This window comes from Drosophila arizonae, chromosome X, assembly GCF_054131065.1.
Source record: "Drosophila arizonae isolate 15081-1271.41 chromosome X, UAZ_ARI_1.0, whole genome shotgun sequence".
Taxonomy (NCBI): Eukaryota; Metazoa; Arthropoda; class Insecta; order Diptera; family Drosophilidae; genus Drosophila; species Drosophila arizonae.
In genome coordinates, this window is record NC_142927.1 from 8,731,611 (window position 1) to 8,756,015 (window position 24,405).

The window sequence follows — 24,405 nt, forward strand, 5'->3', positions numbered from 1 at the left end:
GTGTTTGGCTTGAAACATGCCACAAAAAAAAAATTTATGCTGCCTATCGCTTTAGGGATATTTTTTTTCTTTATCTTTGTTTTTTTTTTCTTTTCTATAAATATATATATATAGGTATAAAAGAAATTTTTAAAATTTTTAGTGCACTGGGATTACGAAAAAAAAAAAAAAAAAAACCAAATAGTATACAAAACGAAAACACACGGGAATTTTAATAGCACCAAAACACTTGACTCACTACTGTTTTAGATTTTTTTTGTTTTAACCGCTTCTCACATCTTGCTCCGGTTCTGCTTCAGCTTCTGTTTCGGTTTCTGCCTCTTGACGTTGCTTGCCCGACCTACTATTATCTATGAACATCCTATGAGCTTATGCGCTGCTATGGCAGGAGAAACACGAATACATTGTGTGCACATACATATGTATGTACATATATATCAATATATATATATATATATATATATATATATATATATATATATATATATATATATATATATATTGAACGTAGGTCGGACTGCCACTTAACAATCTGCACGATGTTTTATCGAGTTCGCAAATTTCTTATTCACACACATGCTTACTGCACAACTACACACGCCTTTAGGCACACACACGAACGAACTAACGAACGCACACATATATATATAAAGGTATATGTATATATATTTATATATGTATGTATATAACCAAATATATTACTCGTGCAATGAACTTGCCAATTATAATATCAGTTACTTTTGCTCGTTACGGTTAGCGCTAGCCCGTGCTTAATAATTCATTTGTATTCGTTTAATTTGTTGTACCTACAAACGTGCTCGATTTCGTTGGATTTCGCTTGCTCTTGTGTGTTGAAATTACACAGTCTCTGTATGTGAATTTTATCTCTTCAATGCTATGTGGTTCTTGTAAAACTGCCAGTCACAGCGATGCGTTGGCACGCACAGCAAGAAGAAGACTGCAGACAAATCAAGTGATTCGTTATCGATAAACAATGTGCCATTTAAGTATCGAACAGCTGTTAAATTTTACTTTGCCAAAATATTTAAATTGAATTAAATTGAAATGCCGGAAATAAGATATATAGGTAAAAGAAAGTTCACAACTTTCTTGTAAATTCTAGTCAGTAACTCTTTAAAGTATGCCTACGATAATATGTTCGATTAGCTTATCGACTAAACTAATCGCAATTTCGCAACATATTTCGGCACTTGTCAGCCCCTCACCCCCTTTCCCAAGTGGTAATAAATCTACATAAGAACAAATCTTGCTTGGACTGTCTATTTACTATATAATATGTATTTATTTGTATTATATGTTAAAGTTAGTGCTTCTTATTATTTTTATTCGATTCATCTCGATATCGACTGAGAGTTCCAGCATCCACGGCACGAACAGCTGACCGCTGCCTTACAGACGGCGACCGCGACGGCCACCCTTCCTGCGCGTTGAGTCTGACGGGATGGGTGTCACATCCTCGATGCGACCGATTTTCATGGAAGAACGTGCCAGAGCGCGCAGCGCAGATTGAGCACCGGGCCCAGGCGTTTTGGTCTTGTTGCCGCCAGTTGCACGCAATTTGATGTGCAGAGCTGTAATGCCGAGTAATTTGCATTTCTCAGCGACATCCTAAAAGCAAAAAGTTACATTTAAAAAATGCCACAAATAATCTGATCCATTTCTATCAATTTACCTGAGCTGCCAACATTGCCGCGTAGGGCGATGCTTCGTCACGATCGGCTTTGACTTTCATGCCGCCGGTGACACGGGTGATTGTCTCACGGCCAGACAAGTCGGTAACGTGCACGAACGTGTCGTTAAAGCTAGCATAAATGTGAGCGACGCCAAAGACGATCTCACCGTCGCGCACCTGGGGGCCGAGCTGCACTTGGACTTCTTCCTTTTGAACTTTTGCCTTACGAGGCGCCATTTTGTCTCAGCCACTGCTGTTGAAGAGAGTCACAATCACCGGTTTATTCGATTGTTGTCAAACAAACAGCACAAAAAAAACAAAACAAACAAAAAATAACAAATATGTAATTTTGCAACATCTGTGTCATTTTGGCACGTCTACGATTTGTAATTGATTTTCTTGTTAGGCAATTGTATATATCACTTGTGTTATGTTTACGTTTTTTTCAAAAACTTTGAGAACAGTCTTATTTCTATGCGAAATTGCAAGAGAAATTCGCGAAACGAACCAATTGTGTGAACCGGATATTTGAAAAGAGAGCAGCACTGTAGAGATGTCACGCGCCATCGATATCGTTTGAGTCATCGATACCATAAGTATTCGATATTTATATATTTGTTACTGTATTTTGTTACTGCATGCGAGCGCGCCTTTGCCTTTGAAATGTTTGTCGAGCTGCAGAATTAAAACTGGACGTGTGTTAAATTTGTATATAGTTATATTTAATATTAATAGTATCAAAAAAGAATTAACTTCAGCTAATATTTTGACATAGATAAGAAAGAGAAAGCAGTTAGCATTCAGCATTCAGAGCATTACAGTAATCGATTAATTTGGATGAAAATAACGGGTATGCTTGCAGATGTGCATAGTTAAGAAAGAGGCGCATACAGTTTTCTTTTTATACTCATTCATTCTTTGATACATTATTATAAAATTCGATTACAATTAAGAGCAACTTAAACGATTAATACAGTTTTTATATAAAAATCATATATAATTAGGCAGATAACACGACATACAACATTTAGATAATGACGATGATTTTATTAAGATAATATGGAAAACAAGAAACATATTGACAGTAATCAGGCGACCGGTGCGAATTGAACGAGCGACTTAATACGTCGCAATAGAGCGGTATTAAAGTTTTTACATTTCATTGAATACTCTTCGCTGGCGGTAATTAATTGTGTACAAAATGTTTCATTCAAATTGTATATCAGCATTTGCTTCAGCTCTGCTATCTCATCGTGCGAGGCATTCAGCACGGACATATTATTGGGATCTGCAAAATGCGATTTATAAACTCAAATTAGAATGGAACTCAAGAATTCAATTTGATAAAAATTACCTAGACAGGTTTCATTGATGGATGTACGATTTTCGCGCGAATAGATGACTGCATTGCGGAAATAGAAATCCAAATGTATCCAAAGTAAATATAAATTTTGCTCAGCTATGAAAACAGCTAACATTAGTTCGTTGCTCTTCTCCGAGTGACGTTGACTCAGTTCCAAGTAGTTTTGTTTGCCTAAATAAAATGATTTATATATAATTTGACATAATCTATATATAGGATCTATTTGCTTACCAGTCGGACCAAATGTTATGTTGGGCAGTGAGGCGCGCTGTTGCACCAAATTGTCAGCGATTGACTTCTGTGACAGGAAATAGGCAATCGAGCCCTTCAGCTGATTCATTATGGTCTGCATCACAGCCGTCAGCTTCTTGCAATCCGATTTGCCCGAGCTGAAAATGCAAATCATTAAGGTGTAATATATATAATAGGGAGTTTGCTGATCAACTTACAGTGGCGTCACATCACTTATCATGGTGGTTATCAAGTATTTGGACGTGATGCCGTCACGCACATGACTTGTGACAGCGTGTCGGCAAAACAAGGATAGATTCGCTGTGATGTCTAGGAAGTATTTAATATGTTGACTCTTTTGCTCCTCGGACATCTCGGGCTCATCTTTGTGCTCCGGCTCGACCATGCGATCCATAGTCTCCTCATTGATCGTGAAGCGACCAAAGACCACAATCATCAACTGCTGCAGCCGGTTGAGGCGATTGTTCATCTCGACATCATGATGGATTTTCAAGCACTTCTCAATCGCCGACACATCGTAGGTTGTGGTGCGTGCGAATAGATTTGTGATCGTTGCCAGAAGCTTGAGATTGCCCAATTGCATGAATGGCGATGCGGCGCGCAGCAAGCCCTCAATCATCTCAATGTGAGCGAACAGGAAATTGAGCACTTGCAGCGAGGCGGAATTGTTGCTAATGCCCAGCGTATCGATGATGCTATCGCATAAGGCCAACGCCGGCATCAATATGGAACGGAATCGTTCATCCACCGCCGGTATAAAATTGCCCGGCGAAGAGCGTTCTATTTCGGTCGACTGAAGATCCGGTTGCATATCAAAGACGGTCATATTGGCCAGCACGCCCAAGGCTCCATCGTTCAGCAGCAGGGTGGCGCCCAAATGTGTTTCGGCCGTTTGGGTTAGGAATGCCATGCACGACTCGTAGACGAACAGAGGCCGCATGTTGTCCGGCTCGGGTTTCAACACATCATGCAGACTCTCGTCCGACTTGGCCAGGCTGCTGAGCAAGTGCTTCAAATAGCCGCGTCTGGCAATTGTTTCGCTCAGCGTGCTAAAAGCGCGCAGCTCCGATATCAGATCCAGGCAGGATAAGGCCAGCATACTGCAGACATCATGACCCGTAATGGCATCATGGCATATCGTATCGATCAGTTTATCGCCCATGCTGCTTATGATCTCAGCTGCCAATTCCTTCCGATAGGGCTCATCGTCCTCCAAGTTATCGGGGTTCTCCTTGCAGTCCAAAAACCTGAAATTGTAATCGAATTTTATGTGTGACTAGATATAGATACATACATATATATTTTCAATGTTTATCTCACGTTTCATCGTATTCCACTTGCGCCTCGCTGCGCACGCGCTTCACAATGCGCAGACAGTTGAGCAGCGTGGCATAGAGGTTGATGCTCAGCTTTTGCGACTTCACCTCACAGGTCATGATCCAGTCGATGAGGCGCTTCAGTATGAAGCGCAGGTTGCTGTTGCTGCAGCTGTTGCTGCTTAGCAGATTGCCCTGGACGTGGCATAGCGTTAGATTGCTGTTGCCGACGCTCTGGTTGTTGTTGCCATTGCCGTTGGCATCGACAGCAGCAGAGACGTCCGTCAGATTGACAACATTGCCATGCTCGTCTATGGTGCGTTGATCCTCCAGCTGATGGTAGCAATGCCTCAGGTTAGCCGACAGCAACAAAATCGTATCGGTCACCTGCACAGAGATCTTGATCAGCGGCTGTTGCGGCTCTACCTTCAGCATTATCTTCTCAATGATGTCGATGATGTGCTGCTTGCGCAGACTTATCGGCAGCACCGTGTTGGGCATCAGGCTGAATAGCACTTGGATTAGATTGCACCAGCCACTCATATAGCTGTAGGTGGCGAATCTCTGCATGCGCACGCCATTCAATTTGATGGCGTATTGAAGGATAACGGTGATCTCCTCAATGATCGCCTTGCGCTGACCGCTCGCAATGGTGCTCTGCACGTGACGCAGTTCGTCGTGCAGAATGTCGTGCAGCTTGTGTATATTGATCATGCCGGCCGCATTCGCGCTGCTGCCCCTGCCCGCCTCGCAATCGGTGAGCAAATTGCCCAGCAGGCGATCGTCGAAAAACTCCAGCTTGGGCTGGACCAGCGTTTGTGTCTCCAGCTTGAGGCAGTCGAGCAAACGGTTCGCGTGCAGACCCAACGATGACGTGTGCAACATCACACGACTGGGCAGAATATCACTGAAGTGATTCGGCACCGGCGGCGTCAACAAATTGTTGCCAATCTCCACGGGCATGTTGTGTCCATTGCGCTGCGTCTCTGAATTGACAGCCAGCAGTATGTCGGACAACAGAGCATAGCGTGTCGTCTGGCCGTAGGTGGCGGCCAGCTTCATCTCGATGGAGACGCAATTCATGATGTGGCTCATGGCGTGCAGCACATTGTCCTCGTTGAAATGACGGAAGGGCATCGCAGTCAGATGGCGCAGCAGAAAGTCATTGCAGGTCAGACGGAAGTAGCGTAGAATTGGCTCCGATGTGCGCCGGTTGGCGCAAAGGCCATGGAATAGATGATAAACGCGTTCCACAATGTGAGCCGTATGCTCGCAATACTCGTCGCTCTGTCGCTGTTGCTGAGAGGGGGAGAGGGAGAGGTAGAGTTTAGTATTTATATAAATAATAAAGATAATGAATCTACCTCTAGATGACGCTCCAGCAGCAGCACCATTGAATTGATGCATGAGCAATTCACGTCCAGGCCCAGTTGCTGCTGATTCTCATGGCCCGGAAAGTCGCGTAGGACTTCGATGCCAAGCAGAAAGTATATGAAATTGGGCATTGGCTGGCTGAGATTGACTTCGAATAGATGGATGATCGCCTCCTTAATCTGCAGTTCGATGCGCGCCGGCTTCCTTACATCGAGCGCATCCAGATCCACCTGCAATTCGCTGTCATTCAGACTCGCATTGTTTGCATATTTATAGGGATCGTTGGTCTTGAATTGCTCTTGCTCATCATCGTAGGTCTGCTGGATGCGATGCATCTCGAGGCATTCGACAAATCGCTGGCGTATCTCCAGCTTCTCATTGGTGCCATGCGCATACATGTTCAGGATCTGGGTAGTCACGTCCGGCAGCAGGCTGACGGCACTGAGGATCTTGATTGCGGCCAGGGTGTGGCGCGGCAGCCAACTGTTGAAGCTGACGAACTTGATGATATTGAGGACGTAGTCGGGACTGCGAGTGCGCGGATTCAGATCGAGCAGCATGCGATTGAGGCCCAGCAACAAAATCGAACTATTCGATGTGGCGTGCGCCTCGAAGAAGGCATTCTGCTTCGACAGCGCACACTCGAGCATCAGCAGCGCGTAGAGGGCGCAATCCTCGAGCAGATCCTTGCCATTGAACTGATTGAAGTCGTCGAGGCGTTCGCGTGCCTCCTCAACGATCAGTAGGATCAGACGCAGCACATCCGACTTGACGTGCAGCTGCAGCATTACGTGATACCCGGGATATGGATGCTCGTCGCGTTCCTCAAAGAAATCGGAAGCCTTCGGCCGATAGCTGGCGAGCAGGAAATATAGCAATTTCAGGCAGCTGGCGCCCACGGCCCACTTCTCGGTGACATCCTTGTAGGCACGATTGTAGAACTTGAGCAGTATCGAGTCGACGACGAATTTCAAATATGGATCATAGCCGGGCTGGCGTGGACCGCAGCCCAAGCTCTTTGGCATATTGGTGGTCATCAGATTGTAGAGCAGCTGAAGTACGCCACGGCTCAATTTGTATTCCTCCAGGCGACTCTCGTTCTGATTGATCTCCTCCGCCAAGCTGAACACCGGATAGGTCGAGGTCACCGTCGGTAATGTGGGTATAATTTGTGACTCCTCCAGGTGAAACCAAATGTTGCGTGCCGTCTCCTTGGAGCGCGCCAAGGCAGCGAGCGTGAACAGTATTTCACCCTTGAGATTAACGGGCGTGGCACACGCCACCAGACCGAGCAGCACCTGCGGCGTCTGCCAATTGGCATTGTCGCAGAGCATTATGCGCGAGATCTCATCCTTATCGGCAACGGCCTGCATAACGCCCATCACGGCGGCCATGTGCTCCGCCTCGCGTGGCGTCATATTTCGTGGTATGCCACTGCGATAAATCGAACCACTATCGGGTGATACGGTATCATAGTCTGTGCGCATATTGCTGTAAGGAGAGTCCAATGGATTACAATCTGCTGTGGATGCAAATGCTCTGGTCTGAACTCACTTGAAATAATTGTTGAGCGCATAGAAGAAGTGATCCCAGCTAACGGCATAGGTGGACGATAGATTCTGCGAGTTCTTGAGCAGATTGAAAGCGCAGCGTGCCGCAAATTCGGTGCGGGTCAGGCCCGCTATCATCTTCAGGTACGATCTGAAGAGCGTTTGGGGCAGCAGCTCGCTGGCCAGGCGTATGAACTTGAACAGGGAGACAGCACGTGAGGTATTCTGTACGTAGTTGCCGGCATTCGGTGTGGAGGCGTCGGTGGGACCCCAATACTCGTTGCATAGGATAATCGTGACACGCTTATCCCCATAGAGCCGGGCCACGCACAGCATCAGCAGCTCAAAGCTGCAGTCCAAATTGGGCGGCGGTTCGAGGCCTTCGTTTTGGAAACTAATTACGGTGCGCGCCGTCTCATCGGCGCGTCCACGCAGCTCCGAGACCTTGGCGTGCATGAAGTCTATGAAGTCCGTGATGAGCAGATGCAGGCGACGATAAATGAATTCGGTGCTGGAAGTGTTGAAGAATATTTTAAGCAAAAGTTCATACATCTATATATATATATATATATGTATATATCCACAGAGCTTACCTATAGACCACATCCTTGTTAAGCAGATGATGATAGATGTATGTGAAGACATTCGCCGCGAGGGCCTCATCAATCAGCTGCTCATCCCGATTGATCAGGGCGCCCACAATGCTCTGATATTCGCTCGGCGCCTGGCGCAGACTGGCCAATGTTAGGCCAAAGCTATATTTGATTAGGACAGCGAAGTATTGTGTCTGCCAGGTGCTTTGGGTATAGATCGCATCAATGAAACACTTGGCATAGTCCGGATCGCTTAAAATGGGCAGCTTTGCCGTATGCGGACTATTGCACTCGGTTATCAGCAATACGGACGTATCATAGGCATACATCAGGGCCATTAGCATTATTAGTGTCACATCCTCCAAGTTGCCATCGGGATCGGCCGACTTTGTACTGGCCAAATGTTGCAGCAGACGTACGGCAATGTTTTTGGGCAGGCCACGTTGAGCGGACCAATTGAAGAGAGCCATGGCTAGGGCTTTGCGTATATCCTGATAGAGGGCAAGCACCTGATTCTGGTGTCTCTTCGAGCCGAAGGCGCGATTCTTGGTCAGCAAATTGATCTACATGGAGAATATATTACAGTTGAGGAACTCTTAAGTCAGGTGTGCACTTTACCTCCTTTTCAATGTCCATTTCAATGAGCAGCTCCAGCAGACGTCCCAGTATATTGGAATCTTCGACGAGATTCTGGCAATAGTTGTTGATCAAGGTGGTCATCTGCAGAGGGATTTAACATATATGTTAAAGTGGAATATATAAGATGTCTGTATCGCTAATTACCTCTCTGGGCAGCTCGGTGCTCCAGGAGACGCCGCTGATTGCCTGGAACATGTCGCGCAGTGTGCAGGTAATTGCTTTGCGACCATCATAGTAGAGCAATACGGCAACAAGGCCGCGCGGCAAGCCCGGATGATGCACTTGCTGGCGCTGGGCGGTGCGGAGCAATTCCAATGCGAAGATCTCATCTAGATCGAACATATCCGAAATTATAATTGCTTCATCAATGATTTCCTGAGAGAGTTCGACTTTGCGCGTCTGTCCCGCTAGCATGACGCCCTCCAGCATGGCGTTGCGCAAATGTGTGCGGCTCTTCTCGCTCTTCGGCTGCATTGGGGGTGTGGTTGAGGAGGAGGATGCGAGAAGACGCTTTAGGTTAGGTCTCCTTGTTCTACGAATTCAACTTACCGGATTGCGTAGGAAGTTTGTAAAGTTCTGTTTGTACTTTTTGAGACTGAGCTCAAAATCGCCGGTGACCTCAGTCGGGTTCCTTATGGCCATTTGGCATATATCATACAGACGCTTGTACGGCGTCCACATGTCCTCAAGCACAGGTCCTAAACGCAATCATTTCAATTAATATTCATATGCATATTACAGTTCGTGTCGAAATTTGCAGCTACTTACCATTATCCATTTTGCGTTAGTGCTTCGCTTGCTTATCTACCCACAATAAACTAAAACTTAAGTTTAAGCATAAAACGCGGCAAATGTCTTCCTGTTGCCGGCTTGCGAAACTAACAATTTCGATTGGCGATAACGATAATTGTGGCTGGCGAAAAATCTGGATATAAGATGAGCAAAACGCGCCGCTCAGCTGATTTTATTAATGGGAAATGGGCAGAGTGAAAGCAACAACTTGGTACATTTTGCTATTCTATATGTTACTTTAACAATTATATCAATACGAATAAATAATATACAAATAACAGCTGATGCCTGTTTGCAAAACTAACTATGTTGATAAATGTCAAAATGCTTAGCTCAGCTGCTCATGCCATCACTAGCGCACAGTGTAAACAACAAATCATGCAGTTCAGCAAATATATTTTGCAATTGTTTTCCATTGAGCAAGATAAGCTGATGGACGAATCAAGCGCATCTATTAGTAGTAGATATTGGTATTCGTTTTTTGTCGGTAATTTCGAAAAGCGATACACGCTGGTTCTCCATGCATGTATTACTAGTTTTGATTATCGCGGGTAAGGAATATCCCACATATGTTCTGCTCATCGGTAAATATCGCTGTATTTAAATGAGCGTTGCTCAACACTAATGCAGATGGCCCACGTGCAGTACTGCTTTGCACTCGAATAAGTTGTTTATGAAAGATGGATAGCCCAAAAGAACGCGATGATAAGAAAAGAGTATGTAAATAATATAAACTAATGTAGTTATACTTATCCACGTTTAATACTCAAACAGATAAAGCAGTTGACTTTGGAAAATGGCGTGGTGAAGGATGAAAAGAAAGTAGTGCGACAATTTTACAGGCAATGTAAAAGTGAATTTCTGGAGGAGAATGATTATGAGGCACTTGATCCAAATAAGCTCTCCAATGAATGCCATGAAGAAATACAAAACTTTAATCTAGCCACACACGATGCGTGGATCGTCCAGTGCCCAAAAGGCATCAATATAAATTCATTGGCTGGCAAGCGGATTAAGTTGCCCGGTCGGCGTTATGCCGGTGACATTCAGGTGCGGAGCACACACTATGAACGACCATTGACTCATTCCATTGGCTATGTGAACAGCAAGGGCAAGTATGCCGTACGTTCGATGCCAATGGCCGGCCATGTTGTGATCAGTAAACGTCTTAATATGCAAGAACCAGATGCGCTTGACAATGGAGAGACGAATGCATTTCCAAAGACGGTTGGACCGCAAAAGTTCAGACTGCCGGTTCGTCATCCGTTCTTTGGGCGTGACTACAAGACGCGCGTTGATGTCGACAAAAAGACGGCAAAAAAGCTACGCAATGCGGAGAAAATGTGTGCCGAAGCGACAAAGAAATTGCGCTCCACTGGTAATTTCTATAGAATACGCCAAAAGCTTTTGGCGAGTACCCAGACGCTGAAACAGAAGGAGCACGATGTGCGTCAGTCGGTTATAACAGGCGTAGCTCCTAAATTCCTGGAGAAGAGCGATCATCCCGACTATGTGGATTTGTTGGACTCGAGCGATGGAGACACCACGGTTAAGCAAGAGAACGAGGAGAAGCAGCCTGTTAAAAAGAAGAAATCCAACAAAAGCAAAGTGGAACATAACTTTGAGGACAACGATACGGAAAAACCCAATGAAAACAAGAACTTGGAAGATAACTCGCAAGACAGTAATGCAGAGAAACTTAGTAAGTTGGAAAATAACTCGGAGGACAACAATGCGGTGAAGTCCAATAAAAAGAAAAAATTGGAAAGCAACTCAGAAGACAACAATGCGGTGAAGTCCAATAAAAAGAAGAAATTAGAAAACAACTTAGAAGACAACAATGCGGAGAAGCCCACTAAAAAGAAGAAAGTGGAACTCAACTCGGATGATAGCACTCCGGAGAGGCCCAGTAAAAAGAAGAGTTTGGACAGCTTTGAAATTCAGAAAAGTGTGGAAGTGTATTAATTTAAATTGTAGACACTCGTAAATATGCTTTATGTATATAAATATAAATATTCTTAATTTTAAAAGATGCGCATTTTATATTTGTTCTTCGTTGTGAATAGTTTTATAGAAAGAAGCAGACGATTCTTATCGATTGTGGATCGTGTGCTTGTCGCGATTAATATCGGCCTTTAATGAGAACTAAAAACTAACCAAACAAATCGTTATTAATTCTGGTAACATGCTTAGCATCAAAACACAATAGAAAAATACCAAATTAAGTTACTTATTGGCAACATAATTCCTTGACAGTTTGTATGTATGGAATGCGATCTTTTACCATATTTTTCGCTAACTGCTTCTATTTATAGATTCAAAATTATGGGCAGATTTAGTTATTTACGCGAGGGCGTCAATGTGGCCCTTCTCATGGGTGCCGGTGATATGATCGCACAGTTCTTTATCGAAAAGAAAGAGTTCAGTGCTTGGAACATCTCACGGACGGCACGTTTCAGTGCTGTGGGTCTCATTGTTGTTGGACCCTCTTTACGCAAATGGTATAGCACCATGGATAGGTTGGTATCCAAAGAGCAGACGGCGATAAAGCGGGGTTTTAAGAAGATGCTGTTAGATCAGTGCCTATTTGCGCCCCCATTCACATTGCTGCTTACATATTTGATTCCGTTTGTGAATGGCGAGAAACATGAGAATATTGTGCGTCACGTTCGCCAGAACTATTTCACGATATTGAAGAATAGTTTTTTGTTATGGCCATTGGCGCAAACAATTAATTTCATTGTTGTGCCATCTCAGTACCAAGTGATTTATGTCCAGATAGTGGCGCTGATTTGGAATTGCTATTTATCTGGCGCTCTCAATTCTTGATAAATATCAGTTTGTTTATTTTCTTTTAACAGGTACGAATAGTAAACCAGAGTGAAATAATTAATTAACCAGATGTGAAAATAAACATAAATTCAATAGCGAGTATACAATAGTAGTATATGCACGTTTGTTTTTCTTTCTCTAATTTGGAGAAAATATCAGCTGTGTGGGCGACATTCACGTGTGAATGCGATTGCAACGATAGAATTGTCACTTATCGATAACATCACAGTTCTGTAGAGCAGCTTTCTGCGCGCGTTCAATTGTTATTTGTCATATTATTCTCTAGAAAATAAAACTTAAAAATGCAGCAGACCCGTGAGATACTGACCTTCCAGTTTGGTACATATGCCAATTACGTGGGTGCACATTTCTGGAATCAGCAGGTGAGCGACAAACACAAATACCAAACAGCTGGTCAACTTATGCATATCTTGTAGGAGGCAAACTTTGTTTATGATCGCGAGGGCAATATAGCGGAGGAGCAGCTGCCTCAGAATGACATCCTCTATAGAGAGGGTCTCAATGATCAGAAACAGACGACATATACGCCAAGATTGTTATCGGTTGATTTACTGGGCACATTGCGGCATTTGCCAGTTGTTGGCGAATTGTATGGTAACTTTTTGCCATTGATGGACGAACAGAACGCAGATGAGCTACAGAAAACTAAAGATTTAGTTGAACAGAGTCAGATATTGACGCCCGGCGGTCTGGATGTACGCAAGCAGCCACCAGTCGAGCCATCCGAATACCAATTGGATTTGGTAAAGGGTACCGTGTACACCGAAAGAAAGGATTACAAATTGGCTGACACGTGCAGCAGCTGGGCGGACTATCTATATGCACGCTATCACCCGCGCTCATTGAATGTGCTCCGAGGCATGCAGCGTCAGACGGATGTCCAAGTGCTGGGCACCCAGGTGGCTGGCGTCGAGCTGTGGCAATCGGTGGCCTTCAACGACGACTTTTGCGATCGCATTCGCATGTATGCAGAGGAATGTGATGCATTGCAGGGCTTTCAGATGCTCTTCGACATTGACGATGGCTTCAGTGGCTTGGCCACCAAGTGTCTGGAGCACTTGAATGATGAATATGGTCGGGCCAGCTATGTGCTGCCGTTACATTATCCACGTAACATTTCCTATGCCCAAGCAGGTGCGTTGCTTGCTCAGAGCACTCCAGAGTTTTTCGTTTTAATGGTTTGTTTGCCCATTGCAGATGCGCGCACGGCACACAGCATCCGTGTGGTGAATAGCGTGCTCAGCTATTATCATCTCAGCGAGCAGGCAACCATGTTTACGCCGCTTTCCACGCTGGAGACCATTTGGCGTAATACGACTTTGCAATCGAGACGTATGCCTGGCCTACACTGGCAGTCGGATAATCTGTACCAGAGCTCTGCTATTTTGGCTGCCTACTTGGATACGGTTACGATGGGCTATCGCCTGCGCAATACGCCGGAATCGCTGTTGCGCTTTTGTGAGCGCGTTACGCCATCTAATCGCAATATGACTGCAGCAGGCCTATCGCTGCCATTGAGCATGGAGCAGGAGCAGGATCTGATTGACTTCCTGGATGGCAGCAATAATGGCTCGTTGCTGACACAGCTAACGCCTGGCTGTGAGCCGGGCGATTCGCATGTTGTACAATCGATTGTGGCACGCGGAATACCCCATTCACGGCTCAAGCGACCCGTGGACCAGGCCGGTCCGCAACTGCGTATGGCGGCCTACAAATGCGAGAGTGTCTCCCAGATGCTTCTGTTGTACTATCAGTGTGCCTATCATGGCAGTGTTACGCATGCCGCCTCCCTGCCGCTGCCACTGAACACCAAGCTACCATTTCCCTATGAAATCTTTGATGCACACATCGCAGCTGATGGCTTTAAGCTGCTGGGCCAGGCGGAGCGGGAGAAGGACAATCGTGTGGGCAGCGCTCCAGCACTAGCTGCTGTACAGAACTCCAGCAAACTGGGCGCGCATCTGGATACATTGCATGGGCAAACGCATCGTGTGCAGTTGGCCAAGCTGCAGAGCTACGCGCAGTCGGGCTTCGAGCAGGAAGAGTACGACACGGCACTGGATAAGCTGCTCGAGTTTAGAGACAACTACAAAGATGATCATTATCTTTAAATCTGTGATAACACACACACACACACACACAAACACATAGTTAACAATTCACAATCATAATAAACACAGACAGATTCATTATTTTATTTTTATATTGACTTTGATTTTTCACATATGAATTGGTATTGCATATAGTATTTTTTTTTTTTTTTTTTTTTTTTCTGTTCAGTTTTACATACTTTTTTATGCGCTAGTTAATTATTTTTGGGCGCATTTTCGTTAATTTGAATTCTGACATAAAGTGTTCTTAATTATCGGCGTTTATCGATCTTTGCTCTGTTAAACTACGCATAAACTTTGAAACGGTATCAATTGCGTCGCATGCAAAATTCTTGTTCTAAAATGTATATACTTGTAATATACTAATTACATAAATATATTTATATTTATTTATTGAAAGTCTATGCTTGTTTATATGTATGTGTCTAATTTGTGGTGTGTACTAACATGTCTTTATTTGCTCACTTATAAAGCATCTGCATCTGCAGCTGTTGTTATTGACATATTTGAACCGCGCTTCTGTTAATCAAATGTTAAAGTTTAGATCGCTGCACAAAAGTACTAAATTAACATTGGTGCGATGTACCAAATTCCACAAATTGGTACACTTTTGGGGTAGTCCTTTTTATTCGATATTTCAAATTGTGATGAGATAAAAAAAAAACTTTTTTAAGAGTCCATCCGCAAAAGCTTAAAAAATTAAAATTAATATGGCGTGCCGAAAAAATCTTTTAGCCAAATCCTCTCAACTATGCAATATAGTGCTTCAGCAGCAAGCAGAGCAATGTTTTTTTTTTGTTGTTGCACTTGCTGGTAATGTTTTTTTTTTTTTTTTTTGCTCTCAAAGTATTGGCGGATTTCAAACGGTTGGCTGAGCATCGGTATCTGCTTTAGGCGTCTGCGAAAGTGAGTTTCACGCGAAAAGAAAAAGCTAGCATATTCAACGAGTGACAATTGTTATTGGCTTTGAATTGTATTTGTATTTAAAGACACTGCTTTCATTTTGGTTGGGTGTGGTGTGTTGACATTGCTTCGTTTTCGCTACTTCTTTCTGCAAGCAGTGCAGTAGTAGCGCCGCTGTCTGAGTCGATGCACGTCACGCAGACTATCGCGGGTTCGAATCCCCGAGGTGTTTTAAGCGTTTTCTCTTTTTATTTATTTATTTATTATTATTATTATTTTTTGTTTAAAGAGCTTTTAAGGTTATTTATTTATTTTTTTTATTATTTATATATTTTTTATACATAAGTGAGAATAGGTATATTCTAATCGGGCAGGCCGACTTGAGTTTTCAGTTTATTTATTTAATATATTTATTTTAATTAAATTTTATTGTTAGCATGGTATTATATATTATATCTTTTTCTTTTAATATATAATATATATACCGTAGTTATGAGATGTCTTATCCATCTACCCTATGACCAACGTCCCTTCATGGGACTATTTAGCTACAGGTGCAAGAAAAAATCAATGGACTTTTCAGTCTGTTCTTTTTGTCATTAATTATGAAAGTGATTCTTTACTCCAGTTTTTCGTATAAAATAGATAATGATCCAAAATATGCTCATCATCTATTTTATATGGTTTATAATCTGAAATGAAGGAGAACAAATTGAGTATCAATTATATTATATCAACCAGCAGAAATTCAATATTCGAAAGTTTGTGAACATACATTATAAAATAAATGAAGCCTGTCAACAACTCCGACCCGAGGTAGTGCCAATTGATTTCACGCCAAGGACGTGCCGCAAAGCGCCTTTTGTAAATGCTCAAGGATTTTGGGGCTTTGACTACGTGAGCCCACGGTTTAGGCCTTTGAGAAGAGTATATTAGCTAGTCTGAGCTAGGAACCGTTTATAGCAGTAGCTGCGTTGGATGTAGAATTCTATATTCTATATATATAAGTACTCAAATATTGTTGTTTATAATCAATATATATATATATATATATATATATATATATATATATATATATATATGTATATATAATTATTTATATGTATGTACATACATATATTCTATAAATCGTAAAGATAACACAATTGCATTAATATTTTGTGGTCCCCTTGCTGTGAGCGAGTATTATGCAGTCAGTATTGCTCAGTCTTTTTTTTTTTATTATTTTTTTTAAATTTAATTTTTTCATAAAAAGGGTTTTTTTTCGAAATATTTTGTTTGGGTTTTTCGAACTTTACGTTTGCCTAATTTATATGAAAATTTATTGGCAATAAAGCGAACATAATTGAAATCTCAAGCGCAAGTAAATCACAATTTTATGGACTTGCGGAGATGAAGTGGGCATCAGAGTCGAAGTCGGAGCCGGAGCTGGAGCTGGAGCTGGAGTCGGACGAGGTGTAAGTCGATGCTCAATGGGGTTAATAATTCTCTTGTTTCAAGGGGTTCAAATGGGTTCAAGCTGAGGCCATGGATGGCCTTAGCTGGGCTTAGTGTCGTAACACCCTCACCCCCACTCTCCCCTCTCCTTTTTGGCCACATTGTTGTGCAAATTAAATTTCTATTTGATTGGCACACAGTTCATATAGCCGCCCTCTCCCTCTCCCTCTCTCTTTCTCTCTCTCTCTCACTTCTAGTATTTCTGTCTCCCCCTTTCGCTCGACCTTTGGCAGCAGCTGCTGGGCTAAAAAAGGGCTCGGCCAATAGCCTTGATATTTAAAAATTATGCCAACGCCTTTAATGGGAATTGTGCGCCGCATTTTCAGTTGAATTTCTGTTTTTTTTTTTTGCCTTTTTTATTTTTTAGTTTTTACTTTTCATACTTGCGCTTGGAGTGAAAAGGGGTATATTGCCTTGTTGAATTGGGGGGCTAGTTGCTTTATCTGCTAGAATATGAAAGAGTTTACATAGCATCCATTTGGGGGCGTTGCACAAAGTGGTAGAATAATCGCAATCTCATTGTGTGTCTCTGTGTCGTTCTCTCTGTCTCTCTCCCTCTCTCTTTCTTTCTCTCACTTCCTCTCTCTCTCTCTCTCTCTCTCTCTCCCTACTCTAGTTTTATAGCTAAAAGCTTATTATTTACTGTTGACATCATCTAAAGCTCCTATTGCAATTTGTTTCTTTTGGACAGGTATTACGCCGTCAGTTATGCCCGACTGCAAATGTTTTCAGTTGTTTTTCATTTAATTTTAAAGTCAAGATTTCGCATTGATATGCCGCAGTTGTTGTCTTTTCAGTGCAATTGAAGCTGCTGCAAAACACTCGAGCTGCAGCATACCCTGTAATTTTTGAAAGTGGGTATGTATGTCTAAAATAAAACTGATGTGCAAAATTATTGCTCATTCATATTCAATTTCAATTACTATTATCTTATAAGTTTTTTCTAAACCACTCGATAATTATCAATCGTCCTGGCGGTTGTCCTGGTGGTCATCCTGGAGGTAGTCCCAGTGGTCTTCCTAGGGGTTCTTGTAGTAGCAACTCCATCTCACCCCGAAACAATATTGCGCCTAGGAAGTTTACACGGCGGGTGCAACCGTGTCAGCCTCAATAATTTCATGAAAAAGCAGTATATTTAAAATACATATGTAGTATTTATTAAGTAAGAAGGAGGATTTATTTTCGGAGTTGGAGGTATAGTTAGTCTGAGCTGGAGGGAAAAATAAATTAAGAGCTAAGGATAGAACAATGAAGTGAATGTAGCTGTAGTTTCGAGAGATGCTGGACTGGAAAAAGCTTCCGATGAGCCTGGGTGGTCTTGATGCTTAGAGCTGGAGTCGAAAGTGAAGTTGGTGTAGGAATTGCCCACGAAATTGGAGCGGGACCTGGGACCTGAAAGTATAGGAAGCTAGAGCTGATATATAAGTTATATAAGTAGTCGGAATTGAGAGACTGATTGAGAAAAACAGAGGGAGAGAGAGGGAGAGAGAGAGAGAGAAAGAGAATGAAAGAGATAGTAAGAGAGAGAGAGAGAGAGAGATATGTGGTTGAAAGTGGAAGTTGCAGGTGGAATAAGAAATTTAAATGGTGTAGGAACCGGATCTGGAGCTGGAGCTAATAGTGGAGATGCAGTTGAAGTCAGAGTCTGTTAGAGAGCTAAAGTTAAAATAGAAATTGCAGCTACGGCCGTAGTTGAAGTAGGAATTGTGAGGAAAAGTGGAAAAACAGCTGAAAATGTAGCCGGAACTGGAGCTAAACTCTCGAACTTGTTCCACTTTACACGTAATAACAATTACAAATGCGCACTCCACAAATCAAGTGAGGCAAATGCCTCGACCGGGGTGGCAGCAGCTGGGAGCAGCTCGGTTTTATGGACTAGACTATCATACGCAGCAGGCAACGGCGGGCAGCAGGAGACAGCGAGCAGGAGGCACTAATTACAATTCAGGACGCGTTGCACTCGGGAAAGTTGTTGCTCATTCAACACTCGAAGCGAGTGCCGCCAATTGTTGCACAAAGCCTCAGCCAGAGGGAGAGTGGGAGAGAGAGAGAGAGAGCGCGGCAGAGGGAGAGAGTGAGGTGAGTGTATAGGGTAGATCAAAGTAGCTAAGCCAAGGCAGTGGGTGTGCGAAGGGGCTGTTGTTGTAATTAAATTATGTGCCAAGTGACGTAATGCTCGCTGGAGCTCCACTCAGCCGGGTGGGAGCTGCCGAGGAAGTGCTTTGGCTTCGCCGTGCGCCCATCGGAGATGTTGTGGCAAATTAAGTTTGCTTTTGTTCTAGATTAAAAAGGCATTGAAATGTCGAGCAAGGACGACAAGCCAACAGCCAGCAGCCAGCAGCCAGATGAGCTCAAGCTGAGGGTGCGACGTCCTCGTGTAATGCTCATCTTAAGCAACTCCGCTGCGGCGTTAGCAGCAGTTAAAATTACGCCGTTGGCCAAATGAAGTTAACTTGAAGTGAAGTTTTGTTTTGGCTCCGGCTGCTTTAGCAAATGCTTTTTGCCACGCATCGCTGCATGATTAAGTGCCAAGGGAGAGCCGAATCGCATCGAAAGGAATCGAATGGAATCCAGTCTGAGTGCATTCAACTGTGCAATAGTTGCTCTGTTTAATTGACACAAGTGGCTCGTGTGTTTGTGGCAGCTGATCTAGCTCGCAGTTCAGTTCGTTCGGATGCAGTTTTTACTTGGCTGAAACAACAAGTGTTTCGCTGTTGGCATTACTGGATAACGTATATATATATATCATTGCAGGAAATTGGAGTGGAGGGAGATAGGAGAGGAAATACGAGATATTAAATAGGAGATCCTATCTAGGAGATTGGAGATGGGATATGGAATATGGGATATGGGTTGTGGGAGATAGGAAATATAGATAGGAGATGGGAGATAGGAGATGGGAGATAGGAGATAGGGGAGAGGAAGACGGAAGATAAAAGTTGGAGGATAGAAGATAGAAGATAGAAGACAGAAGACTGGAGATAGGAGGAGATCGGAGAGTAGAAAGTGAAGTGAGGCCCAGTGTTCCTTGCATACTTGCCTATATTCAATTCATCCGGCAACACTGTAGGCGCTGTTATATCTTCACTGCAATCAGTTTTACATAGCTTGTAAACATAAATTGTTGTCATGCTAAATGGTTATTAAATGCAAATGGAAGGCTCATTAGTTATTTTGTAAACTGTGCCTGGGCTGAGCTTAATTTGTGTCCGCAATTTGTAAGCTGCCAAATAAATATGGATTAATTTGTTTTGGCCAGACCAATTGCCAAATCTCCCCGGCCCCAATGCCACTTGCGACTGGCAGAACAAGGCGAAGCCAAAAAGCCAAAGCAAATTGACACTTAACCCGAAGCCAAGCCGAAAAGACGAAATAAACTTGTCTGATAATAGATTTAATGCGCCTAATTCAGCTAATTTTGCCGTTCGCCCCGTTTTTCCTAGGCGAAAATAATTAACACGTATGTGAGCCGGAAATGCTATAGCAGGAGCCCCGTCTACACGGCTTTTCCACCTTCCGCTCGGCTGTCAACTTGCGGGCAGCCAAATTTCTGGCAAATATAATTTGAGCAAAGTTTTCCCCTCCTACCAGCACTGGATATCTTGCCTTAGCTAAGCAGCTTAGTGTTTAGCAAATCAGCAGGTAATTTGAGTAGAAGAGATACATGGATAACAAGATACATAGATACACACAGATACATGGATACACTTTGATACATAGATGTATAGATACTTTGATTCACAGATACATATCTATATACATATCTATGTACATAGCTATATGTAACTATATATAGATACATAGATAAATCGATGTATATCTACATAAAAATTCATAGATATATATAAAAATAGAAATAGAGATAGATACAGAGATACAAAGATATGTATCTACATAGATACATAGGTATATCGATATATATGTATATACATAGATACATAGAGATAGATACAGAGATACAAAGATATGTATCTACATAGATACATGGATACATATAGGCATAGATACATAGATATATAAAAATACATAGGTATATATCGATATATATATATACATAGATACATAGAGATAGATACAGAGATACATAGATATGTATCTACATAGATACATAGATAAATATATTCATAGATACATAGATATATAAATACATAGATGCATAGAAATATAGATACATAGATACATATATGCATAGTTAAAGTAATACATAGATACATAGATAAACAGATACATAGGTACATATGTAGATACAAACATAATTATCCATACATTAATCGATACTTAACTCAGAGAAGGATGTTTATCCTTAATAGAAGAGTATTTAAGCTGCGTCTGCATCTGTTGTTGCCTCTCCCCTTGGTCAAATATCATAACAAGCTCAGGCCAAAAACAGTTACACACACACATACACTCACATACAGATAGACAGAGAGCTGTGCCTGTGTTTGTATTGCTAAAGCCATAATCTTGTTGTTTTATAACTTTTAATACCTATAATCCTTTGTCGTCGACGTCGTCGTTGTTTTTGTTGTTGTTGTTTTTGTTGTTGTAGTTATGTTGTTTCGGTGAGGTTTCATTTTGTCGCCACAGCATTTGACAGCCAGTGTTATCCCCGCCATTGCTGTTGTTGTTGGGTGAGTTCCAACAAGTTAACATGTTGTTTGCAGGAAATTGACCAAATAAAATTAAATAGTAAACAATTTTCCAGAGCCCCGCACACAATTCCGGGCTGTGCGGCCCCCCAAGCGCCCAACATACATAGATGTTGGCTAAATTTCCAATTATATCCATAATACAATCAACCAATATTGCAATAGATATAAATATATAAGTCTATATATGTGTGGGTGTGCGTGTGCGTCTGTGTGTGGGCGTGGCAGTGCTACTTATGGCACTTACAAGGTTATGGATGTTTGCCTACAAGGTATGAACGATAATAAGGCAGCTAATTGGGCTTGATATGAATGGATTATATAGATAAATAGATATGTAAATATAGATATAAATACATATATGTAGATAGAGATATGTAGACATAGCTATAGATAGACAGATAAAAACCCATCTCTCAGATGAAGAAGTCTTATTTTATTTTATTTTATCTCTATTACCCCGCTCGTTTGGGTCCCTCGTAAGATATGAACTGGATGGTTCACTAGAAGGCCCACAAGAAGATGGTTCAACAGGAGAAATGCCAGCAGGTCAATGGGTAGGCCCATATGGTGGTCCACGAGGAGATCTGCGAGGAAGTCCTGAATGAGATCAATGGGGAGTTCTGGGAGGAAGTCCTTAAGGAGGTCCATGAGGATGCCCACAAAGAAGTCCTCAAGGAGGTCGATGGAGAGGTCTACTAAGAACTCCTCTAATTCTCTTCATTCTGATTCCGATTGACTGAAATGTTCTTAAACTTCATGAATCTATACATGAAACAATAATTAAAACAGTCGCATAATCAACAACTTATTCTGTAATGTTATCTCCCTGTAACACGATCTCTCATTGATTTCCTGTCCCTCCGTCTCCTTCCCTTCTCCACCGAATGCAATTGCTCAAACAAACGGAGTAAAAAAATGATTTCGTAAATTTTCGTTGTTTAATTGTGTTCATTAAAAACGTGTTGTCCAACACTAACTCAATTCTGTCAGCTCGCACACAGCCAACCACACCCTCGCACACACACACACAATCGCATTTGCATGTGTGCAGTGGATAGTTGGTGCTTCTGTTGCTGCTGCTGCTGCTCTGTTAATTGGAATAAACTGTTTTGTGATTTATTTCATGGCAAATGCTGCTCAACAAAATGCTTAATTAAGTTTCCTTTTTTTTTTTTTTTTTGTTGGCCACATATATTTGTCCAAATGCAATGTTCGCCAGTTGTTACAAACAACAGTAGTTGTTGTTTTTATTGTTGTTGTGGTGCCAAAAGTTGCAATAAACTGAATGGGAGCGAGCGAGAAGGAGGGAGACAGAGCGACGGCAGACTGGGTGTGAGAGCGACTGAGCGAACGGGTTGAGCTTTCATTTTCAATGCGCTGCATTTAACTAAAAATAAAATTGTTTCACTTCAGTTTTACTTATCTGACAGACAGCCAAATAACAACAACAACAACAACAGTAATGATGCTGTGCGTCGTGTTTAAAGTGTGCCGTTAAAGCTTCTAAAATACGTTAAACTAAACCATTGCGCCGGGGGAATCAAAAGGAAAGTTTTATTTGTATTTTTGGCATTTTTTTTTCTTCGTTCGACTTTTCTTTTTTGCCTGGCAATCCGTTGCAACTTTTGTTTACTTTTGCTGGCAGCAGGAGCAAGTCGGCCCAAAGCTGCAGGTACTGCTATGACCACGTTGAGCTGTGGGGCAGCCTCTCCTTTGGGTCTCTGGCGGCAACGCCACCGCCAGCAGCCGTCACGTGGTGGCCGCTTGTGTATTTGTAATCGTGAACTGGAACGGGACGCCATCTTTGGAATCCCTCTCTCTCGCTCTCAGCGATCATTGCGCGCTCTCGCCGACAGCGTTGCCACATGGCATGCCGAATGAGCCCAAAATTAGGACATTTTGCAGACATTTGAGAGAGGCTATAGATAAGTGAGCTATTGTAAAAATGTTTAACATGTGTTAGATTAATATATGTATGTATTTTTAAATTTTTATTATATAAAGCTCATTTCGAGCTTCTGCATTATGCAGTGCTTTTTCGAAGAGTACACTTTCAGCAAATTTGGTACGTTGCTTTCCTTCCATATGGCAGCCTTAGCAACTATGTGTGTGTGTGTGTGTGTGTGTGTGTGTGTGGGTGGGTGCGTGTGCGATTGTGTGTGTGCCCATAACAGGCATATGAACAATTGAAATGAATTTGTTTCCCGTTGATGTTCTACCAGCCGACACACAAACACACACTCGCACACCCCCACTCGCCAAATCGCACGCATGCAATACAAATGCAAAAAAAAAAACTTTGCCGACAAACTTTGACTTTGGTTATTGTTACAGTTAAACTTTGTTGCTGTTGTGTGTGCCATGTGCTTTGCGCCTGTCGCTTTGTTGTTTCTTTTTGTAGCTGTTTCTCGAAGCGTTCTTGTTGTTATTGTTGTTATTGTTGTTGCTGCTGCTGCTGCTGCTGCTGCTGCAGCAACAAGGCGACAAACGACGACAAAGCCCAAAATGGTGCACAACAACAGCAACATCGTGGCCAAGCAAGCAGAAGTTTTCAAATAAAATGATTTCTTACTTAAGCAGCCGATTTGGACACGCCCACCCCGAATCGAGCGCGCCTGTGGGCGTTTAATTTGCAGGTCGTGTGTGAAGCTTGCTAATAAAATCTGCACACATTTTTTTTACACACATATTTATGTATGTATGCGTTTGCATATTTATGTACATATATACATACATACATATACTCGTATATATTATACACAAAAGTCAAAGGAGTATATTGATTTTGTGTAATGCTCGTCTGTCTGTCCTCAAACC

At 42.5% G+C, this 24,405-nt stretch overlaps 5 protein-coding genes across 7 annotated transcripts; 3 read left to right on the forward strand and 2 right to left on the reverse strand.

The window, feature by feature from the left end:
• Positions 1-810: 810 nt before the first annotated feature.
• LOC108618549 (small ribosomal subunit protein uS11A) lies at positions 811-2,355 on the reverse strand. 3 transcript variants are annotated; one of them, XM_018014609.2, is made up of 3 exons: positions 2,202-2,355; positions 1,694-1,946; positions 811-1,629 (listed from the first exon to the last, which is right to left on the reverse strand). In XM_018014609.2, the coding sequence occupies exons 2-3, from the start codon at positions 1,928-1,930 to the stop codon at positions 1,411-1,413; spliced, it is 456 nt and encodes a 151-aa protein (XP_017870098.1). In that variant the 5' UTR covers positions 1,931-1,946; positions 2,202-2,355; the 3' UTR covers positions 811-1,410. The 3 variants fall into 3 exon arrangements, with proteins under 3 accessions (XP_017870098.1, XP_017870099.1, XP_089330690.1); XM_018014610.2 differs by having other exon boundaries at positions 2,132-2,276; XM_089474564.1 differs by having other exon boundaries at positions 1,694-2,236.
• A 364-nt stretch (positions 2,356-2,719) lies between these two features.
• On the reverse strand, positions 2,720-9,879 carry Nup205 (nuclear pore complex protein Nup205). The gene is made up of 12 exons (XM_018014550.2): positions 9,549-9,879; positions 9,330-9,478; positions 8,925-9,248; positions 8,760-8,861; positions 8,142-8,704; positions 7,553-8,059; positions 5,989-7,489; positions 4,629-5,923; positions 3,506-4,555; positions 3,288-3,445; positions 3,048-3,227; positions 2,720-2,981 (listed from the first exon to the last, which is right to left on the reverse strand). Exons 1-12 carry the CDS (start codon positions 9,556-9,558, stop codon positions 2,782-2,784), a joined length of 6,039 nt encoding a protein of 2,012 aa, XP_017870039.1. The 5' UTR covers positions 9,559-9,879; the 3' UTR covers positions 2,720-2,781.
• A 249-nt stretch (positions 9,880-10,128) lies between these two features.
• Positions 10,129-11,602, forward strand: LOC108618533 (uncharacterized). Its single transcript, XM_018014592.2, has 2 exons — positions 10,129-10,288; positions 10,347-11,602. Exons 1-2 carry the CDS (start codon positions 10,253-10,255, stop codon positions 11,535-11,537), a joined length of 1,227 nt encoding a protein of 408 aa, XP_017870081.1. The 5' UTR covers positions 10,129-10,252; the 3' UTR covers positions 11,538-11,602.
• A 76-nt stretch (positions 11,603-11,678) lies between these two features.
• Positions 11,679-12,521, forward strand: Mpv17 (Mitochondrial inner membrane protein MPV17). The gene is made up of 2 exons (XM_018014608.2): positions 11,679-11,831; positions 11,888-12,521. The coding sequence occupies exon 2, from the start codon at positions 11,898-11,900 to the stop codon at positions 12,399-12,401; it is 504 nt and encodes a 167-aa protein (XP_017870097.1). The 5' UTR covers positions 11,679-11,831; positions 11,888-11,897; the 3' UTR covers positions 12,402-12,521.
• Positions 12,522-12,548: 27 nt separating this feature from the next.
• mst (misato mitochondrial distribution and morphology regulator) lies at positions 12,549-14,622 on the forward strand. Its single transcript, XM_018014585.2, has 3 exons — positions 12,549-12,787; positions 12,842-13,559; positions 13,623-14,622. The coding sequence occupies exons 1-3, from the start codon at positions 12,707-12,709 to the stop codon at positions 14,534-14,536; spliced, it is 1,713 nt and encodes a 570-aa protein (XP_017870074.1). The 5' UTR covers positions 12,549-12,706; the 3' UTR covers positions 14,537-14,622.
• Positions 14,623-24,405: the final 9,783 nt, after the last annotated feature.

Coding starts and splice junctions, on each gene's coding strand:
- LOC108618549 (XM_018014609.2), bottom strand. CDS start 1,930: ATGGCGCCTCGTAAGGCAAAAGTTCAAAAGGAAGAAGTCCAAGTGCAG. Junction 1,630..1,693: donor CGGCAATGTTGGCAGCTCAG/GTAAATTGATAG, acceptor TTTTGCTTTTAG/GATGTCGCTGAGAAATGCAA.
- Mpv17 (XM_018014608.2), top strand. CDS start 11,898: ATGGGCAGATTTAGTTATTTACGCGAGGGCGTCAATGTGGCCCTTCTC.
- LOC108618533 (XM_018014592.2), top strand. CDS start 10,253: ATGGATAGCCCAAAAGAACGCGATGATAAGAAAAGA. Junction 10,289..10,346: donor AACGCGATGATAAGAAAAGA/GTATGTAAATAA, acceptor ATACTCAAACAG/ATAAAGCAGTTGACTTTGGA.
- Nup205 (XM_018014550.2), bottom strand. Junction 8,060..8,141: donor AACAAGGATGTGGTCTATAG/GTAAGCTCTGTG, acceptor CAACACTTCCAG/CACCGAATTCATTTATCGTC. Junction 3,446..3,505: donor ATAAGTGATGTGACGCCACT/GTAAGTTGATCA, acceptor TTGCATTTTCAG/CTCGGGCAAATCGGATTGCA.
- mst (XM_018014585.2), top strand. CDS start 12,707: ATGCAGCAGACCCGTGAGATACTGACCTTCCAGTTTGGTACATATGCC. Junction 12,788..12,841: donor CACATTTCTGGAATCAGCAG/GTGAGCGACAAA, acceptor CATATCTTGTAG/GAGGCAAACTTTGTTTATGA. Junction 13,560..13,622: donor CATTTCCTATGCCCAAGCAG/GTGCGTTGCTTG, acceptor TGCCCATTGCAG/ATGCGCGCACGGCACACAGC.